General features: G+C 43.4%; 1 protein-coding gene across 1 annotated transcript in view; it reads right to left on the bottom strand.

Moving 5' to 3' along the window:
- Positions 1-726: 726 nt before the first annotated feature.
- The window catches only part of htr4 (5-hydroxytryptamine receptor 4), a 216,523-nt gene continuing 195,326 nt past the window's right edge, over positions 727-21,923 (bottom strand). Inside the window, exon 8 of the mRNA XM_041193770.1 lies at positions 727-1,738. Within this exon, the coding sequence (XP_041049704.1) occupies positions 1,666-1,738 (73 nt within the window). The 3' untranslated portion in view covers positions 727-1,665. The remainder of the gene's footprint in view (positions 1,739-21,923) is intronic.

The following is a 21,923-nucleotide window of genomic DNA, read 5'->3' as shown; positions in this document are numbered from 1 at the left end:
GGTTATTTAGTTCAGTATTTTAACAATAAGTGAATCAAGACTAAAGTTGGACAAAAAGGTCAGGATTTTTCCACCCTTTGGAGTTGGCCTGGCAATGGGAGGGTTAGTGAAATATTGGAAAAAAGCAACGAGAAGAAAGCCGGTTTCTTCCCACTGTCATGGGATAATTCAAAAGGCAAGGAACAGCAGCTCCACAGCACCATCGGTGGTGAGTGGCCACTGCTCAGACTGCAAGAAGAAGCAACAGGCGCCTTCAGATTGATGCACTTTAGAGAGCCAGGGAGAAATTTTATTAATCTGCCGGGGTCAGGCAGGCAGACCCTGGAAATTGGAGAGTAGAACCCTCCAACAGCAGCATCTGAGCTGTGGAGCCGGACATTGCCACCGGAGGCGGGGCGGGGCGTGGGGGAGTGGGGGGTGAGGGCATGTGGGCCATTCAGCATCCAGAAACGAAAGATCACCTCTCCTGGGATCCACTGGTTTATTGTCGTCATGGTCTCCCCACATGGGGAGGGCGGAGGGCTGTTGTGACTCAGGTAAACTGGAGGCGGTGCCCACTTAATCCTATTAATTAGTCTATTAACAGCCATTTTATACTGATATTTTGTGTAATTCTGGAAAATTCTGGCTAAAATCTTGTATCCAAAGTTCAAAATACTATAAGGTGTTGTCAAAGCAATAAGAGTTTGAATACTTAAAAAAATTACATGGAAAAGTGTATTTTATCATTTTAAATATTTATTTTCCTCTCAAAACATCTGACAGCAGCATTTGAAAAGATAGCATAAGTTGTTAAAGCTGTTTCAAATGGTAACAATAAACAATTCAATACCTTGTGACGGAATAAAATCTAACATAAGCATTTGTTTTGTTTCTCTCAAACTATTCCTGCTTCATTACAACATTTGATCATTAACCAACTGATCCTGTTGAACACAATTCTACAAAACTATGAATCTATTCACACAGTCTTGCTTTAGATAATATCCAGTAATAAATGACAACTTAGGTATATATTAAACACTGCTCCATTTTCCAATATCTGACAAGGTATGAGAATTATAGTAAAAGCTTATGACTCAGTTGCTGGAGTCAGTAAACTCTCATCTCCCACTTTCAATAGAAGCAATATGGGTTACAATTTTCTAGGAGGCTATCTCCAAAGTTCCTTTCACAACGTAAAATAGTTTCAATGCAGTGGACAGCCTTCATGTTTTGAAGAGACAGATTTACACAACTTGACTTTAAAGCTTACAAATAGTACTTCTCATTTATCAAGCAGAAACTCAACAGCAAAAGATTGCGTGCATTTGATCTATATGTAAAAAGCAGTTTTATTTTGTTTTATTTAAAATTACATTCTGCACATTTGGTTTAAAACAGCTGTCATATAGTAACAGGAAAGTACAACATAAGCTCGTAATTTTAGATGCCATTCATAAAAATTCCCATTAGGAGTATATTTTATTTACCATAATAAATATTTACAAAACTCCTGCTCCAACCATGCAAAGTAATATTTTATTTTGGGTTTAATGGTACCGTAAACATGTATTCAGAATTTAGTAATAGGACCAAGGTTTCAAACCAAGAGAGAAAAAATAATTCCAGTGATGGGATAAGGCCATATGTTCTGTGTCTCAGTCCTGTTCAGACACTCTATTTTTATGACTGAGTATCAGTTTGGAGAGACAGGTTCTCATGCTCCTGAAGATGACCATTGTGTAAAACTGTGTACCTATAAAACAGAAAAATAAAGAGGGTTCAGCGGATAATAAGATACAATAACCTGGATATGGATTTGCTTATGCTATATAATCCAAAACCTTCTTCAATTTGTGAAATATTTATTCAAATTATTTCTCTAGTTTCTCTCCCATCTTCCCTCTGTTGTAATATGCCTTTAAAGGAACTAGAAAGGAAATATGTCACTTGACCCAGTTTCAGTTTCACTTTTGCTTTGAGCAGAGCAGACATGCACAGCTCTGACATCTTCATGCTTTATACCTATGTATAAATGTTCTCGTGTGCCTAGTCTTATTAAATGAACCCACAACGTGTTTACCAAATCCCTTATGAGCGATTGGTGCCTTGTGTCTTGTCTTGGCACTGTAGATAAGCCCAAAGTATTATATCATTATAGTAACACGACAATCTCATGCCCTCTCCAAGTGCATCTTATACATGAGATCCACTTTTTCTCTTGATGCTTTTTCTAAACTGCTGACCACACAATTTCACTTCCTGGCTGCCATGTTAGCTGATATTCTTAATAGGTTTCTCTCCTCAGGTTATGTCCCTCTCTCCTTCAAATCTGCTGCAATCACTACTTCCTCAAAAGGGGTAATCTCATCAAAGCCCTATAGAAGTGCAGTGAGATTTCTTCATTCTATTTTCCAAACGATTGATGTCAGTCTAACTGGTCAGTAGTCCCCTGTTTTCTCTCTCCATCCTTTCTTGGCAAGCACCATTGCATTTGCTATCTTCCAATCAATGGGGACATTTCTAGAATCCAGGGAATGCCCATCACTCCTGTGCTCACTCACCTGGAATCAGCTCCTGGATAAGTAATGCTTCAATTTAAAATTCTCATCCTTAATTTCAAATTTCTCCATGGCCTTTTCCTATCTATGTAACCTCGTCCAGCCCTACAACCCTTTGAGATACCTGCACTTGTCCAATTCTGACCTCTTGTATTCCCATTTTTAATTACTGCATGGTCATGCCTTCAGTTACTATGGCCCTAAACTCTGGAATTCCCTCCCAAAAGCGCTCCACCTCTCTACCTCTCAGATGCCCTTAAAACATAGCTCTTTGACCAAATTTTTGGTCATCCGCTCCAATATCTCCTGCTGTGTCTCAGGGCAGGATTTTTCAACTTGAGCCAAGATCACAAAATCAGGGTCAAATTTGGTTGCAAGACCACAAGGGCAGGTGGCGAGACATCTTTGGAGATTTTCCTATCTGCAACCAATTAATGTCCAGCAGGCGAGGGACGAGGCCAATAATGGGTGGCGAGTGGGAGGAAGTTCCAGTAGGTCAGAGGAAGGGACCATAGTTAAAGGGCTATCAGCAGCCTTCATACAGGCTGCATACCTAGAGGGTATTGGAAGGAGTGCTGAATAAGGGAGTGTGCGGGAAAGATTGGAGTCAGAGGAAGGTGGCTCCACAGTTCAGTGATGCCTCCCTGGAGGCGACAAGGGAATGGAGAGAGGTGTTCTGACCAATGCACAGGAAGAAGAGACTAGTAAGCCTCATGAAGAAGGCATGGCTGGAGCTGGTTGAGGCAGACAGTCATCGCAGTGTGATTGCACAAACATGCGTGCAGGGCTGGAAGCGTTGCAATGATAACAAAAACACAGGAAATAGGAATAGGAGGAGACCACATGGCCCGTCGAGCCTGCACCACCATTCAATATGATCATGGCTGATCTCAGGCTTCAATTCCACTTTCCTGCTTGCTCCTTAGATCCCTTGATTCCCTGAGAGACCAAAAATCAGCCTATCCCAGCCTTAAATGTATTCAACGATGGAGCATCCACAACCCTCTGGGGTAGAGAATTCCAAAGATTCACAACCTTTTGAGTGAAGAAATTTCTCCTCATCTCAGTCCTAAATAATCAGCCTCTTATCCTCAGACTTTCCCCTTGTGTTTTAGAATCCCCAGCCAGTGGAAATAACCTCTCGGCGTCCACCCTATCAAGCCCCTTCAGTATCTTGTATGTTTCAATGAGATTGCCTCTTATTCTTCTAAACTTGAGAGAGTAAAGGCCCAATTTATTCAGCCTTTCATCATAGGACAAACCTCTCATCCCAGTGAACCTTTCATTGTACTGCTTCCAATACAATTATATATTTTGTTAAATGCAGAGACTAGAGTAACAAGACTTTTTTTATTCGTCCATTCCAATCCCCTTGCAATAGAGGCCAACATGCCATTTGCCTTTCTAATTCCTTGCTGTACTTGCATGCTAACTTTCTGTGTTCCTTGTATGAGCACATCCAAGTCTCTTTGAACATCAATACTTACAAATTTCTCATCTTTTAAAAAACATTCTGTTTTTCTATTCTTACAACCAAGCTGATTCACTTCATACTATCCTACATTATTCTCCATCTGCTATCTTGCTGCCCACTCACTTAACCTGCCTATATCACTTTGCAGTTTTTTTGTGACCTGCCCACAGCTTACCTTTCCACCTAGCTTTGTATCATCAGCAAAGTAAGGACACTACTCTCTGTCTCTTCATCTAAGTCATTAACATAGATTATAAATAGCTGAGTCCCGTGCACTGATCCTTGCAACGCTACACTATTCACTGCCTGCCCACTTGAAAATGTTCTGTTTATAACCACTTTCTGCTTCTTGTCTGTTAACCAATCTTCTATCCATGGAGGAGGCATGCTTAATGTGGCCATCATTTTCCAATGCTCCTCCCCTCTGGAGCATCAGGTTGTGACAAACATACCACCATGCTACTTGAGACCCTTGATAGGGTTTATAACAAGGTTTCCCCAGCTCTATCCAGGCATCTGAATCTTATGCCTGGAACCTTATTTTCCAGAACGCCTGTGGCCTTTTCAATATTAGCCCTTGTAGCTGTTGTGGCTGTCCGCTGACTCTGTATTGCATTTCTGCATAGGTGTGAGCAGCCATGTCTTCAGTGGATATCCCTTGTCACTCAATTTTCATTCACAAAGGTGTTCAGGTGGCCTGAAGAGCCGAGGTACCTGGGACTGTCTAAAGATGTACGAGTCGTGGCAACTTCCTGGGAACCATCCACATCTGCAGGATCCTTTTGCAGTGGTTGCAGACTAATGAACATTCAGCCAGAGGAACTCCTTCCTACTCACGAAGGCTGTTGGCTGCTCTGTTGAAACCTTGATGGCCACAAGCGCGCAGAAAATTACCCCCGAACCTAAGGAAATCCAGTGATGCCCCAAATCCTATGGCTCTCTCAGCTTGACTGGCATAATCGGTGTGATACCTGATGTATTACCCTGCCCTTTGATACATGGAATTTGTCACCTACTTGATGCTGACTGGGAGGTCCCACATCAGCCTTCAGATGATCCATGGAATGACCCTTGAACTGTAGAACTTGAGACCCATGGTAGCCTCATTGCCACAGGCAATGGGTGGCCACCATATCACATCAGCACCAACTCCTCCTCCAGTATTCCGCACAGATCCACTATCACCTACCTGGATAGATGCAGGGGCACCGACATCTCCATGAAGCTAAGGCTCTGTCTGTAAGCCCTTTCAGCTGGGTGGTGCCTTCTGTGAACATTATCTTGCATTACTGGCCCAATACCGCACCCCCCCACCACCCACCAACCCATGTCTCCTTGCATCCTCATGGGGCTGATGGTCCTCTCACTGTTGCAGCTCAAAACTTTTTGGTTGAATCTGTCTCTCTGCCATACTCCTCTGGAGGAGTCAAATTCAGAATGCATTCCATCCAATGAGAGTTACAGCTCCCAAGATTCAGATCCTCTCAATTCCCCAGTGCTGTCTGATACAACTCAAGTGAACCTGGGAAACACCCTTCCAATGAATGCCCTCCAATATAGGCTCACATTGTACAATACCTCCAACTTTTCAATCCTTCGTTTAACTGAAGGTCAGCCTGTCTATTTGACAACCCAACTGTACTCAATGGCTGACATTCCAACTGTCACTCACCTGCCGCTGAGCTCTTGCCTCCTGGGGTAGATCTTCAATCTGCTGGCCAGGTGTAAAACCAGGGTTGCAGATTGATTGCCTGTTAACCGAACCAACCTTTTCTTTGCATTGATATGAATCCCAGTTTAAAAACAAGCTAACAAGTTTAAAATTTACATCCAAGAATGCTCCACTTAGTAAGTAGTGTTTAAAAGAGTTGACATTTCGAGTCCTCATGACCCTTCAACAGAACTGGGTGAATCCAAGGAGAGGGGTGAAATATAAGCTGGTTTAAGGTGGGGGGGCTTGGGTGGGGGGAGAGAGGTGGAGGGGGGGTGGTGTGGTAGAATGCAGTAGACTAAGTTGGGGGAAATGCAACCGTGGTCTCCTCTACATTGGAGACACCAAACGTAAACTGGACGACCACTTTGCAGAACACCTGCGGTCTGTCCGCAAGAATGACCCAAACCTCCCTGTCGCTTGCCATTTTAACACTCCACCCTGCTCTCTTGCCCACATGTCTGTCCTTGGCTTGCTGCATTGTTCCAGTGAAGCCCAACGCAAACTGGAGGAACAGCACCTCATCTTCTGACTAGGCACTTTACAGCCTTCCGGACTGAATATTGAACTCAACAACTTTAGATCTTGAACTCCCTCCTCCATCCCCACCCCCTTTCTGTTTCTTCCCCCTTCCTTTTGTTTTTTCCAATAATTTATATAGATTTTTCTTTTCCCACCTATTTCCATTATTTTTAAATCTTTTATGCCCCCCATCCCCATTAGAGCTGTACCTTGAGTGCCGTACAATCCACTCTTAATTAGCACATTCGTTTAGATAATATCACCAACTTCAACACCTGTGTTCTTTTGTTCTTTTGTCTGTGACATCTTTTGATTATCTGCTCCTATCACTGCTTGCTTGTCCCTACAACCACACCCCCCCCTCCACTTCTCTCCCCCAACCCAACCCAACACCCCCCCGCTACCTTAAACCAGCTTATATTTCACCCCTCTCCTTGGATTCACCCAGTTCTGTTGAAGGGTCATGAGGACTCGAAACGTCAACTCTTTTCTTCTCCGCCGATGCTGCCAGACCTGCTGAGTTTTTCCAGGTAATTCTGTTTTTGTTTTGGATTTCCAGCATCCACAGTTTTTTGTTTTTATCTAAGTAGTGTTTAATTTTGGTTGAGTAGCTTTCGACCTTTTAAACTGTGTGCATTTCAAACAGTCATAAGCTACAAATATAATGAAAAGAAATGATACACAGTGTGACTAGAATATTGTTTCTACGCTATGCTCCAATGGAGTGCACAGTACACTCCTCTTAATTTGAACTCTCTTCATTCAAATTCTTTGCTAATTTGAATTGAAACTGCAAAAAATGCCTCTAGTTCCATTTAATTAAAATTGGTTAATTCAAGCTAATTTGATTTTTTCAAGAGAAAAAGTACCTTTGAAGTAATGAATACTAGACTGTACACATTCAAACCAGGTTAAGTTTATATGCATTGAGAAAATATTTTCTGTTATGTAACAAAAAATAATTGCACAAATGGAACATCAATTCATTATCAATATTGCACAAAACAACCAATCACTTAGTTCTTTCTTGAAGTGCACTGCTTTCTAATCTAGTAGAATGCAATAGGTTTTATCATGTTATTGGGGTGGGACAGAAACTTCTGCTACGGGCAGTTGAATTGAAAATTCCAGAGTTTCTCTTCATATTTCATTGGCAAAAATCAGAGTGAAAAAACTTCAGTGTCAAAATTCTTTGAGAAGAACAGTTCAGCACACATAAGTGGCTCTAATAGGCTGCATTGATTATACGCAGACAAGTGTTAACTGTCTTTCATACTAAAAGTGGCAAAATCGATGGAAAGCCAATGGCCCTGATATTTACATGGCTACATGTTCGGAGGGGCTGTGGGTAGTTTTGGGCAATATGATTACCCACAATTCTTCAGCCTATCCAGAAGCAAATGTGCCGAAGCAAAGTGTGTAAACAAAAACAGTGGTTTAAGTTAACTAACAAATAAAAAAGAAAGATTTGCAATTATATTGCCAAGATGTCCTTAAAGTGCTTTACAACCAATAGTATACTTTTTAAAGCGTAGTCATTATTGTAACGTAGCAATACATTTTGAGTTTTTGTGATTCAGTTTAATTCTTCAAACTAGAGGTTTCAGTCCCATCACAATAAAAATGAAGTCAAAGCTAATTTCAGTTTGCTAGAATAAAAGACAGCGTATGTTAAGAATTAACTTAAATTTTGATTGTATTATGCAATCTGTTATGTATCTCAGGTATACATAGCAATGAATTATGGGTTAATGTGATCTGACTTTAATGTATTATATTTTGAAAGGGCTGTACATAAGTGAGATAAGAATAGTATTGAATGCTTAACCTTTAAGTATTTTGCTTATCATATATGATGGCAAAAGATATATTATACATAATCAAAATATTTTCCTATCTTCTCAGCTGCATCATAAAAAGTGTATATGATGCTTTAGTGTCCTCTAGTCAGGGAAGTCACTTTTACCTCTAGTCTGGTGAGTTTTGATTATTAATGTTCTCTAGACAAGCAAATAGGTTAAGCAAGTTAGGCTGCAGGATCTCTGTGATATTAAATTGGTCATCATAGAACTCCTGTAAATAGCTGTTTGATGGAAAACAACTTTAGAAATAAAAAATATTCATATAATGGGTATGGTAAGTACTGTATATTAATAATACAACCAATTTAGATGTTTATCTCATTCATGAAATATGTTTACTATAAATATTGATGTACACCAATCAATACTTAAATCACATTCAAAGAATATTTCTACATTTAAATCATATTCAAAGAGTTGTTATGCATCTTTAAGTATTGCTCAGTTAAGGAGTTAAATGTTCTCAGAAACTTTATACCTAGTTATAAACTAATATCTGTACCTCAAAAAATAAACTATTTATTTTAAATTTCCATTTAAGGAGCTTTCAATATGGTGGCTCAAGATCTGTTCAGTGTGAGGCGCTATTTGATCCAGTAAAGATGCTAATCTGTTATCTATTGAAACAGGAAATTGTCAACAATGAAAATGCTTCCTCCTACAAAGATGGAAATGTAAAAATATTTAGATGTCATTGTTACTTCTTCACATAAGTTTCCAATCAATCATTCAAACAATCCTAATCAAGCACGATGAGAAATCTTGAATAATTTCAATAATTTATTTGGACCTCATATAAATCACAGTCAAGTTACAGTCAAATCACAATCATTTTAGGTTTTATAGTTGTGTTCTACTTGCCTCACCAATCATCCCATATACAGACATCGGCATCACCAACTACTCCAATATGCAGACTTCATATGTCTTAAGATCTAAACTGTGCCTTCTCTGCTCAAAATTTAGCAAAACTCAATAACTGTACTGAACCCTTGGTACGTTATGTTGACTGACTGCAAAGGATCATATCTCATTTCTTATCTTTAACAAAAACATCTTGCATTTATATTGTGCCTTTGATGTTGTAAAACATCTCAAGGCATTTCACAGGGGAAAAGCAAGGATTTTTCTGCAATAAAACGGGTGAGGCTATCAGCGTGCATTGTTTTTATGAAATAAATTGGACAGAAGTTCTGATGTCCGTACAGGCTCAGTGTAATGCAGAAATCCAGATGTTGCTGTCAGAGATACCTTGCTCTTCCATAGGGCGCATTGTTGCAGTCCTCACAAATAGACTTTGCATTAAAAAACTGCAATGGTGTAAACTTGTTGTCCTTGCCCATGAAAGATTAAAGAAAATTAACAAACTTAGATGCAAGCAAAATACTGCAGATGCTGGAAATCTGAAATACAAACAGAAAATGCTTGAAAAACTTAGCAGGACTTACAGCATCTGTGGAGAGAGAAACAGAGTTAATGTTTCAACTGCCTGAAGAAGAGTCATACGGACTTGAAATGTTAACTATGTTTCTCTCTCCACAGATGCTGTCCAACCTGCTGAGTTTTTCCAGCATTTTCTGTTTTATTTTATATTATATATTGTTTTGACAAATTTAGGGCTGGCGCATTCAAATGTAGGTGAGTTTTTAGTAGCATGATAAGGGATAATTACTGCCTGGTCCTGGTCCAAAAATAATAATTTTATAAACGTGGAGTCTCATTCCCTCAAAAAAAATTAGTGTTGGATTTTTAAAAACTTTTTCTCTTTTATCTCTCTTCCTTAATATCATAAGCATATCCCAATTTTGATTTCACTTTCAGTACAACATTTAAGTTTGATTATTTTTCCTGCTTTATATTTCTTGACTTGGACTCTGTGTAGCTTAGTGAGGATTCTTCAGTCTGATTGTTTGAAGGATCCTGCCATTTCTTGCCCAACTCACACTCGCCATGATTTCCTGTGGAGGGTGTCGCACTGAAACAGATGTCCGAAGACAGGTAGTGTCTGCTCAAAACGCTGCCAGTGAGATGAACAACGAATACCATTCACAACACAAAAACAAAAACAGAATTACCTGGAAAAACTCAGCAGGTCTGGCAGCATCGGCGGAGAAGAAAAGAGTTGACGTTTCGAGTCCTCATGACCCTTCGACAGAACTTGAGTTCGAGTCCAAGAAAGAGTTGAAATATAAGCTGGTTTAAGGTGTGTGTGTGGGGGGCGGAGAGAGAGAGAGAGAGAGGTGGGGTGGGGGTGTGGTTGTAGGGACAAACAAGCAGTGATAGAAGCAGATCATCAAAAGACGTCAACAACAATAATACAAAAGAACACATAGGTGTTAAAGTTAAAGTTGGTGATATTATCTAAACAAATGCGCTAATTAAGAATGGATGGTAGGGCACTCAAGGTATAGCTCTAGTGGGGGTGGGGAGAGCATAAAAGATGTAAAAAAATAAATAAATAAAGAAATGAATAATTATATTTATTTTTCTTTTTTTTTCCTTTTTCTCTTTTTATAATGGAAATCGGTGGGAAAAGGAAAATCTATATAATTTATTGGAAAAAAAAAAGAAAAGGAAGGGGGAAACAGAAAGGGGGTGGGGATGGGGGAGGGAGCTCACGACCTAAAGTTGTTGAATTCAATATTCAGTCTGGATGGCTGTAAATTGCCTAGTCGGAAGATGAGGTGTTGTTCCTCCAGTTTGCGTTGGGCTTCACTGGAACAATGCAGCAAGCCAAGGACAGACATGTGGGCAAGAGAGCAGGATGGAGTGTTAAAATGGCAAGCGACAGGGAGGTTCGGGTCATTCTTGCGGACAGACCGCAGGTGTTCTGCAAAGCGGTCGCCCAGTTTACGTTTGGTCTCTCCAATGTAGAGGAGACCACATTGGGAGCAACGAATGCAGTAGACTAAATTGGGGGAAATGCAAGTGAAATGCTGCTTCACTTGAAAGGAGTGTTTGGGTCCTTGGACGGTGAGGAGAGAGGAAGTGAAGGGGCAGGTATTGCATCTTTTGCATGGGCATGGGGTGGTGCCATAGGAGGGGGTTGAGGAATAGGGGGTGATGGAGGAGTGGACCAGGGTGTCCCGGAGGGAGCGATCCCTACGGAATGCCGATAGGGGGGTGAAGGGAAGATGTGTTTGGTGGTGGCATTGTGCTGGAGTTGGCGGAAATGGCGGAGGATGATCCTTTGAATGTGGAGGCTGGTGGGGTGATAAGTGAGGACAAGGGGGACCCTATCATGTTTCTGGGAGGGAGGAGAAGGCGTGAGGGCGGATGCGCGGGAGATGGGCTGGACACGGTTGAGGGCCCTGTCAATGACCGTGGGTGGAAAACCTCGGTTAAGGAAGAAGGAGGACATGTCAGAGGAACTGTTTTTGAAGGTAGCATCATCGGAACAGATGCGACGGAGGCGAAGGAACTGAGAGAATGGGATGGAGTCCTTACAGGAAGCGGGGTGTGAGGAGCTGTAGTCGAGATAGCTATGGGAGTTGGTGGGTTTGTAATGGATATTGGTGGACAGTCTATCACCAGAGATTGAGACAGAGAGGTCAAGGAAGGGTAGGGAAGTGTCAGAGATGGACCACGTGAAAATGATGGAGGGGTGGAGATTGGAAGCTAAATTAATAAATTTTTCCAAGTCCCGATGAGAGCATGAAGCGGCACCAAAGTAATGATCGATGTACTGGAGAAAGAGTTGTGGAAGTGGGCCAGAGTAGGACTGGAACAAGGAATGTTCCACATACCCCATAAAGAGACAGGCATAGCTGGGGCCCATGCGGGTACCCATAGCCACACCTTTTATTTGGAGGAAGTGAGAGGAGTTGAAGGAGAAATTGTTCAGCGTGAGAACAAGTTCAGCCAGACGGAGGAGAGTAGTGGTGGATGGGGATTGTTCGGGCCTCTGTTCGAGGAAGAAGCTAAGGGCCCTCAGACCATCCTGGTGGGGGATGGAGGTGTAGAGGGATTGGACGTCCATGGTGAAGAGGAAGCGGTTGGGGCCAGGGAACTGGAAATTGTTGATGTGACGTAAGATTGTTGATGTGATGTTTTTATCTTTGTTTTTATCTCTGTTTTTAACGAATACCATTCCTTTGTTGCTGCTAGGGACAGGCATAATATAAATGAATTTTAACAGCTTCTTGGAGAGAATTAGTCCAATTAGTTGGCCTGTTGACAGCCATTTTGCCATTTACCAGCCTTTACCTGCTGAGCCATCCGGTGGCAATCTCCACCCCTTCAATCACTGGGACCTAATTGCCTGGCCCCAGTGCATCCATTGTCCGCCACCGGTAAAATTTCCCCCACTGTCCTGCCAGCCATCTACACCTACACAGATGTTAAAATCACTTCTTCCATGAAGATAATATGACTCATTCATTTCAAAGTCATTTGAAGATATATTGGAACAAAGAATATGAACAGATTGCAGCACTTTTAAACTTGCAGACTGGCTACCATTTTTCATGAACACAAACAATAAACAATGCCTCTGAATCAGCCAGGAATCCCTGTCATTCAAAAGCTTCTCAATGAAAAGCACGATGAGTATTTAAACCAACAATATATTAATCTCAACCATTTACCAGGAATTAAAACTTGGCTGGATATTAATTGCTTCTGACCTGCTAAAGAATACGTAGCTTGCAGAAACAGTAAAGAAAAAGAAAAATCACCCTGTGTGGCTTATCCCCAGGAATAATGACAAAAATATTTGGAATCCTGTGTGCAATCTTGGATATCATACAACCAAATTGATGTCAATGTGTTGGGGAAAGGCCAAAGAAAATAAGTAATGATTTTGAGACTGGAGCTCTAAATTGTGAGGAGAAACTTGTTGCTTCGATAAAAAAGAAGATTAAGGGGCAACATGACTCAGGTCTTCAAAATGTTGGCACATGTGAATAATACCTGTAACTTCTTATGAGCCTTTGCACTATATTCAGAATCTATTTCATCTCCAGAAATTGTTTTCATTATCCATTCATATGGTTCACTTTAATAACCTTCTGTGGCATTTTATTGAACATCTTGGGTGAAAATTGCACATCACGTCCAGTCTTCTTTCTTAATCTTGTCAACTTCAATTTATTCATTTTGAAGGATCCTCTTTTGCAAAGAAAATGTAATTGTTGATAGCTGAAATCCTGCTTGTTCACTCTGTGACTCCTCAAGGACAATAATATTTTTCATGTGTTAAGCGACTAGAAGTGCAGAATATTCCAGATGGGGAAAACACAATAAAGCAACAAAACAACCTCTACATTTACACTCATTTGCTCTCACAATACAAATTTGTATTTTCTTTCGTTTTTGCATCACCTCTTTATGTGTATTGTATGTACGTTGTGTCATTGTTCTATTTCATGCATGCTCTTGCTTTTTCTTCTTTGCTTCCCATTCTGTTCTACGATTTTTATGAACCTCTATCCTAAATTAGTTAGTTTCAATGGTCAGAAATTTCTCGTTGGCATGTGGGGGCGGACCCCACACGACAACGCATAAAATGACGCACGGTGACGTCGGGCGAGTGTCCCGATGTCACTGTGCGCCATCGCGATACTTGGGAAGACAGGCGCACTATAAGTTCAGATATGCGCCTGCCATCAATTAACAGGCCAGTTGAGGCCCTTGAGGCATCAATTGATCTCAATTTTTCACAGCCCGTGTGATCTTCAGGATGTTGAATTGGCGCAATGGCAGGCGGGTATAAACCTTATCCACTGGCGGGATAAGAGGGGTGAGTGGGGTTGCAATTGTGATGTTTGAGGGATTTAAGTGTGAAAGTTACTTTTACTTGCCTGAGTAAGCAGAAAGAATTCAAAACTCATACCAGCTGCTAGGACAGGAGTGAAAGCCTTAGTCAGCACTCTGCAGTGAAGAATTGTATTTGGGCCTGCAGCTTTCATGAAGCCTTCCCTTAGCCTAGGAATGGGAGTTGTGTTCTCCACGGGAGGCAACTCCTCTGAGGAGGAAGAGAGGTCTAGAAGGGGGAGGAGGCCAGGAGTGCACATTCAGCCTCCAGGAGAGCTACTTTTGGGAGGACAGGCGCAGGCACTAGGGGAACAGGGCCAAGAGGCAGTCCAAGGCAGAAGGGGCTGCAAAAGTCGCCAATATCCTGCTGCCAGGGTTTACAGGTGGTGAAGCAGCTAACTCAATATGTCTGAGGTCCAGTGCCAAAGGAGGTTATGTCTTTCAAGGGAGACAGTCAACTATAACTGTCAGATGATTGGGCCTGAGATCTCCACTACCTGTGTGTGTGGACACCCCATGCCAGTGGCTCTAAAGGTCATAGCTGCCCTCAACCTCTATGCCTCTGGCTCCTTCCAGGGGTTGGGGGGTGATCTCTGTGGAGTCTCCCAGTCGGCTGTCCACGCTTGTGTCAAGCAGGTGACAGACGCTCCGTTTCATCCACTACCGCTGGGACGATGCCAGTCAGACACAGTGAGCCAGAGGCTTTGCAGTGATAGCTGGCTTCCCTCATGTCCAGAGTGCAATAGACTGTACACACATGGCCATCAAAGCGCCAGCAGGAATGTGCAGATAGTGTGTGATCAAAAGCTGCTGATTCTACGAGTCTGTGCGAGGTACCCAGGCAACTCCGACAACACCTTCATCCTCAGACACTCGCAGATGCCGGGGCTCTTCAGTGCTTCAGCCCAGCTGGATGGGTGGCTGCTGGGTGACAAGGGCTATCCCCTCAGAAGGCGGCTTATGACGTTTCTCCGCCATTCAAGAACAGAAGTTGAGCAGCGGTACAATAGGAGCCACGCCTCCACAAGGGCTGTGGTGGAGAGAGCCATCGGTCTTCTCAAGATGTGCTTCCGATACCTGGACCATTCAGGGGGTGCACTCCAATACCCCCAGATCATGTGTCGGTGACAGTGGTTGCATGCTGCACTCTCCACAATCTGGTGCTGGAAAGGGGGGACGCAGTGGATGAGGAAGACATGAACGCAGCTGCTCCGGATGCACACAATGAGTCCAGCAGTGAGTCCGAGGATGAGCACACACAGGAGAAAGCTGATGGGGCAGAGGCTGACCCAGGCATAATCCAGGAAGACAGGGACATCCAGAAGGCTTTAATCCAAAGAACCTTCAGCTATCACACCACAGATGGACCTTCAACATATGCCGGGGCTGCAGGCTCTACACTCAATACCTGAGTTCTAGATCAGCCCTCGTCAATAAAGCTCAATGCCAAACAACTCACTCATTACATCATGGCTTCCCGTCCACTTGCAGAAGTAAGGAATCACCCTGAGGCTTGGCAACATGTCAAAATTTATTGAGATTACAAAAGTAAATTCATAAAGCAAAACAAAAACGGTATTGGACATCACACCAAGTCTTCGACTAAGTACTATGGGCCAACTGTGAGAAACCCGTGGTGTACTTAAGGTGCCTTAAATTTACACTTACAGGTGCTATGTTTAGGTGTTGTCCCCTCGCTGGCACTGGCGTCTGAGATAGCCTGCTCACTGTGCTGTCCTGCTGGCCTGTGGAGTCTTTGATGGCCCCACCTGGGAGGGAGCGGCCAGTTCCACAGCTGGCATCTCCCCAGTCACCGCAGCCTAATCAGATCCCATGGTCACTGGGAGAGGGGCGGGGGAGCTGCTGCCCTCATCCAGAGCGCCATGAGAGCAGCCCGCAGAGATGACAGGCAGCTGCTGCTCCAACAAGATGTTGCTTTGGACCTCCCTGCTCACCATAGATGGATGGGCACTGAGCTGGGATACTTGATGCCCAGACCATCTCCCACACTGGAACTGACCAACTATGGCCACTGCTGCTGTGAAGGCTTGCAGGTCCCAGCACAACCCCAGGAGGACCTGATTGTTCTCCTGGAGGTGTCTATCCACGACAGTCGCCACTCTCTCCATGGAGGAAGCATGGCACTTAGCCATGAGGCTCATTGCATCGGTGATGCTCTGCATGGACTCCTCCAGCATGGGCACCCTGCCACGCATAGCCTCATGTATCTCCGCTAGATCATCCCACATACCCTGCAGCACTTCCAGAGCGTGCTGCCTCACGGACGACTTCAGAGGCACATAACTGGCCACCGATCAAGCAAGTACCTGGATCCCAGCAGTCCTCCGACTGCCAGCACCCTGGGCACTCTCTGTCTCTGCCCGCACCTCAAGTGCCCTCGCTGCCATACCCCAGGACACTAGCAAAAGATCTAATTCCCACTACCGCTGTAATATGGCTACAACTTTTACTGATCAGGTAAGTTAAGTTCTTCCACCCCTACCCCCCCATCCCCTCATCCCCCCACTCATTGCTCCCTCAGCCCAATCCCTAAGCAAGCTCCCTTTTACATCTGACTGTCACCATGTGGTGGCTTAAGGAAACTATGTCAGATGATTAACATCTAATATCCTCGTAGCAGGTACCTTCACCTCCCTCATAGAAAGTGTATTTTGTTCCACACATTCCCTGGTTATTTTCTGCAGACTCTTTAACACCATTTCATAGATACCAAGAGGGCCGTGAACACCTGGTTGAGAATCCCTGTCCTAGACCACGCTCATGGGTGAGTCACAAGTCCCTTATCCTTGCTCTATCATTACCTTGAGAGCTCGCTAAGCTTTTAGTGCTGCAACAGGGAAATAAACAACAAATTTGACCTAATTGCTTTTAGCTACTGAACCTACACCTGTATAAGCTTTCACTCTGGTGTTAAATAGTTACATAACATCATGCCAGATGTCACTTTAAGTTTAAAATAGTAAGCTAATTTATTTTACAAAAGATGAACAAGCAGGTAAGAAACAGTCCTATAATCAAGTTATATATTTATAGCAAACAGTCATCCACCTAACTCTTTCAGAAAACAAAATAAGAAGATTGCAAAGCTAGGAACTAAGCTGAGCCAATGAAAATAACTTAAACACAGCTTCTCTTCTTTTTTCTGGGAACTTCAAGCGACCTGTCTTTTTTACCTGGGATCACAAACAATGTGGTTGCTTCTCTGAGATTTCAATCTGATTCTGTTGTGGGGTTTTCTTGATTCAACAGAATGGAGACAATTTTAACTTTGAACTGGGATATGTTGAATGATACACTCCATTTGATTTGCACTTCCATTCTTTTCAATGGAGTGGAAATCAAATGTGGTGTATAGCGGGCTGCTAATTCTAAATTACCCACTTTACACCAACGTCCAATTTTAAAATTCCCTCAATCTGTTTTATATCCTGCAAACGCATGAATGGGACTTCTTGGATTTTGAATATATCACCATTCAGAAGTAAAAAGTGTCAACCATATGTCGGTCAATTCAGTAATTTCTCTCTCAAGGCTGTGACCATACCAGAATAGGCTTAGGAGATAATTTTCTCCCAATCAGGCGGATGGTTTGGGAGCGGGTGCGGGCGTGGAGCACCCCCCACGATTGGCTGTGCGTCACCATTTTGTGTGGGCGAGCCCAGTGTGATGCACACCCGGAAGCGCTCAGTGCTCCCCGTGCAGGCGGGGGGAGGAGGGAGAGTCGGGGCCTGCGCTCTTTCGCGCATGCACTCAAAAGAGTGCAGAAATCTCCCTGAGGCACAGAGCCACCTTGGGGAGATTAGTTTAAGTATCAAACATTTCAAAAAAGAAAAAAAAATTACTCAGACATGTCCCCTCATGTGACAGTGTCACATGAGCTGGGACATGTTTATGTATATAAATAAAAATTTTCATTTAATTTATAAATCCTTCACAAAACCTCATCCCCCCCGTGGATGAGGTTTCATGAGAAATGCGAAGGCCACCTGGGCTCTTCACCTGCCCACCAACCGTAAGGTTGGATGGCCAGCCCAGACAATCAGTTTAATTACAGAATTACCTGGAAAAACTCAGCAGGTCTGGCAGCATCGGCGGAGAAGAAAAGAGTTGACGTTTCGAGTCCTCATGACCCTTCGACAGAACTTGAGTTCGAGTCCAACAAAGAGTTGAAATATAAGCTGGTTTAAGGTGTGTGTGTGGGGGGCGGAGAGATAGAGAGAGAGAGAGAGGTGGGGGGGGCGGGTGTGGTTGTAGGGACAAACAAGCAGTGATAGAAGCAGATCATCAAAAGATGTCAACGACAATAGTACAATAGAACACATAGGTGTTAAAGTTAAAGTTGGTGATATTATCTGAACGAATGTGCTAATTAAGAATGGATGGTAGGGCACTCAAGGTATAGCTCTAGTGGGATTTTTTTTTAATAATGGAAATAGGTGGGAAAAGGAAAATCTTTATAATTTATTGGAAAAAAAAGGAAGGGGGAAACAGAAAGGGGGTGGGGATGGGGGAGGGAGATCACGACCTAAAGTTGTTGAATTCAATATTCAGTCCGGAAGGCTGTGAAGTCCCTAGTCGGAAGATGAGGTGTTGTTCCTTCTTCTCCGCCGATGCTGCCAGACCTGCTGAGTTTTTCCAGGTAATTCTGTTTTTGTTTTGGATTTCCAGCATCCGCAGTTTTTTTGTTTTTAAATCAGTTTAATTAGATTATTAATGACCTCAACAGGCCTTTGACAGTTTGGTGGGCGCACAGGCCACTCCGGTGCGTGCCTGCAGAACTGAAGATCGGAGTGACACGTGGTGACACGCACACCTGATGTCACCGCACATGATTTTACACTTCGGCGTGTGGGGTCCAGCCCTGCACACCGAACGGAAGATTCTGGCCTTAGTTTAGGAGAGTGTGGTTGTGCTTGTGGTTTTGGCTGACCTTAACTTCCTAGGCACAGTGACTGGGCAACACTTGTTACAAATCCAAGGTTTTATAAGAGTGTTATATTTTGGGACTGTGTCTTTAATTTAGGGGAAGATGAAGGAATGAAGGGGGTCATGTGACTTGTTCTGCATTCTGCTGACAAGAAGCCTGGGTAGCCTAGTTGTAAAAGGGGGGCCCAGGGTGCTTACATTTGAGAAGGTGCAAGATATTCACAATGACCCAATAGCTGTGCTGATGGCAGATAGACTTAGTCTCATAGTCCCAGTTAAGTGGTAGGAATGTCAGGTTTTGTAAATGGATGTACTTTAAGATATCACTTGCCCAATCCACGACCCGCAGGCCGCAGGCCGGATTGTGCCCTGTGAAGCCATTCTATGTGGCTGCCGGAGCCACTGTTCAAAATACCAGGAGGACAGGTAAATGAAGTCGAAGATTCTGCAAGGGGCTGCTCCTCCAATCACAGCCTGCGTTGCCTGCTGATAGACTGACTAATGAGCCCATCAGCAGCAAATGTGGCAGAGAAACAGGCTGTGATTGGAGGTGCAGCAAACATCAGCAGCGGTGAGTATGCTGGGGAAAAAAATAGAGGTTTTCAGTGGGGGGCCTGGGGGGAAAGAGAAACTGCCGGGGACCCAGGGGGAGGCAAGACTGCTGGGGCCACTGTTACGACCGGGATGGGAGGAGTGCACTGTTGATCTAGCCCCATTCACACAGATTCCACAGATCATTTAATTTACTCACCAAGGTGGCCAATTGTTTACCTTCACTACTGATACCCAGAATAAAAAAGACTTTAACCAGGCTCCTTTCAATAAACAATACTTTTATTAGTTTATGAGAAACCAGTCTTGTCAAATAGAAAGGCAAGCTTATCAACATTCAGTATGAGCAGAATTTTTTGCTCGGCATGCGGGCACGTGCCCGACACGCTTGAGCGCATAATGACGTTGGGCGAGCATCCCAATGTCATTGCACACTCGGGCAAATCGGCCAGGCGGCCTTTGCAATTTTTAGGAAACCTCATCAAAGGGTGCGATAAGGTTTCCATCATTAAATTAAAAATCTATAAAAATGTTTGGACAGAATTTTCACGGTTGTATATGTTCAGGTGACTTTTTCCGATGCGTGGGCATTTTTCCCCGGTTTTTAAAATCTTTATTTTGCGTATTTAAATTCTTCAGCTACCTGAGGCAGCTCACTGGCTTCAGTGCATGCTCTCCTCCCACCCCCGACCCAGGCAGCGCCGATCATATCAGCGCACGCTTCATGCTGGCTGGTCGTTAATTGGCCAGCCAGTGTGAAAGTGTGGTTGGGGGCTGATTGTGGTCAGCGGTCCATTTCCCGACAGCTCCGGGGCCCATTGATTGCACCCACCCACGAAGCTGACAATTCAGGTCTATGGAATATGAAGTTATACTAATTACTCTTTTGAGATACCCTAAGAAATGGAGGAATTCAGCCAAAGGTTAAGTGTCAATGGTTCAAAGACAAAGGATAGACTTAGGAGTTCTTGAAAAAGCATCCGGGTTATATGGTCTCTCAGCACTGATCTGGGAAACACTCAATGACTCTGGCACTGCTTTCTAGATGGACTCAAGGAATACACGAGGGTACTCTATTGCAACTTGTACAGTATCTCAGGGGCAGCTTATATTCACTTCTGACTCTGGATTGGCTCTGGACTGCAAGAGTCTGCTGTCTTCCTTCTCAAGCTGTTGGTCTTTCTCTTCTCAAAGCAAAACTGAAACCCACTTTTTAAACATAGTCTTCGGGGCATGGTTTCTTTTTCAGAGCTGTAAAACCCATGTGACCCTCTTTGTACACAGTTCACCCGGATCAAGATGTTGACAGTTTTTTTTTACAACTGCTTAATTACCCTTTCTTGTAAAAGGATGCTTTTTCCAGGAATAACAATCAGAGACCTGCATTAACCCTTGTGTCTTTTAAAACACAAATTCTTCCAGAATGTCCTAAGTCCTTGAAGATGAACAATTTTCTGTCATTAAAGCACTCATGACACCATGGAGAAAGGAGAGACCGCAGGAGCCATGGGGAGGAGAGACTGTGGGAGCCTGATTGTGAGACACTTCAGAGCCCAGGGTAGGGGAGTGGGAGGATGCTGTCTGGTGTGTGAGAGATAGAGTCAGTGTGCATGAGACAGAGTGAGTGAGGGCGGGATTTTCTGGCCCAGACACTGGTGGGCATCTTCGTGGGGATGGATCTTCAAATTTTCCTGCCCCACCCACGATGATGTCTGCTGGTGTTGGAGCCGGAAAATCTTGCCCACAGCATGAGAGAGATAGAGTGAATGTGTATGTGGGAGAGAGAGAGAGTGAGTGAGTGTGTGTGTGTGTGTGTGTGAGAGAGAGAGATAAAGAGAGAGTGAGAGTGTGAGAGAATGAATGCATGTGAGAGAGAAAGTAACTGTGTGTGAGTGAGGTGAGACCACACCTGGCGTACTGTATATAGTATTGGCCTCCTTATTTAAGGGAGGATATAAATGCATTTAAAGCAGTTCAGAGAAGGTTTACTGGACTAATACCTGGAATAGGTGTGTTGTCTTATGAGGTTTGGCTTGTTTCTGCTGAATTTTAGAAGAGTAATTGGAGACTTGCTTGAAATATATATGATCCTGGGGGGTCTTGAAAGGGTGGATGTGGAAAGGATGGTGAATCTAGAACCAGGGGTCACTGTTTAAAAATAAGGGGTCGCTCATTTAAGACAGAGATGGGGACAATTTTTTTCTCTCAGAGGGTAGTAGAACTCTCTTCCTCAAAAGGCAGTGTAAGTAGACTCTTTGGATATTTTTAAGGCAGAGATAGGCAGATTCTTGATAAGCAAGGGGGTGAAAGATTATTGGGGGTAAGTGGGAATGTGGACTTGAGGTTACAGTTAGATCAGCCACGATCTTATAGAGTAGTGGAGCAGGCTTGAGGGGTTGATTGTCCTAACTGGCTGACCAACTCCTAATCAACATATTTGTATGTTCATATGAGAGAAAGAGTGTGTGAGATTGTGTGTCTGGTTCAGTTCCAGTCTCAGAATTCTCACTCACCCTCATCCCCACACACCGACAGGTATTCACATCAACTCACACAGT

The sequence above is a fragment of the Carcharodon carcharias genome, chromosome 8, assembly GCF_017639515.1.
Source record: "Carcharodon carcharias isolate sCarCar2 chromosome 8, sCarCar2.pri, whole genome shotgun sequence".
In the NCBI taxonomy this organism is placed as follows: Eukaryota; Metazoa; Chordata; class Chondrichthyes; order Lamniformes; family Lamnidae; genus Carcharodon; species Carcharodon carcharias.
Note: the sequence above shows the minus strand (reverse complement) of the source record. Positions and strands in the feature narration are given on the sequence as shown.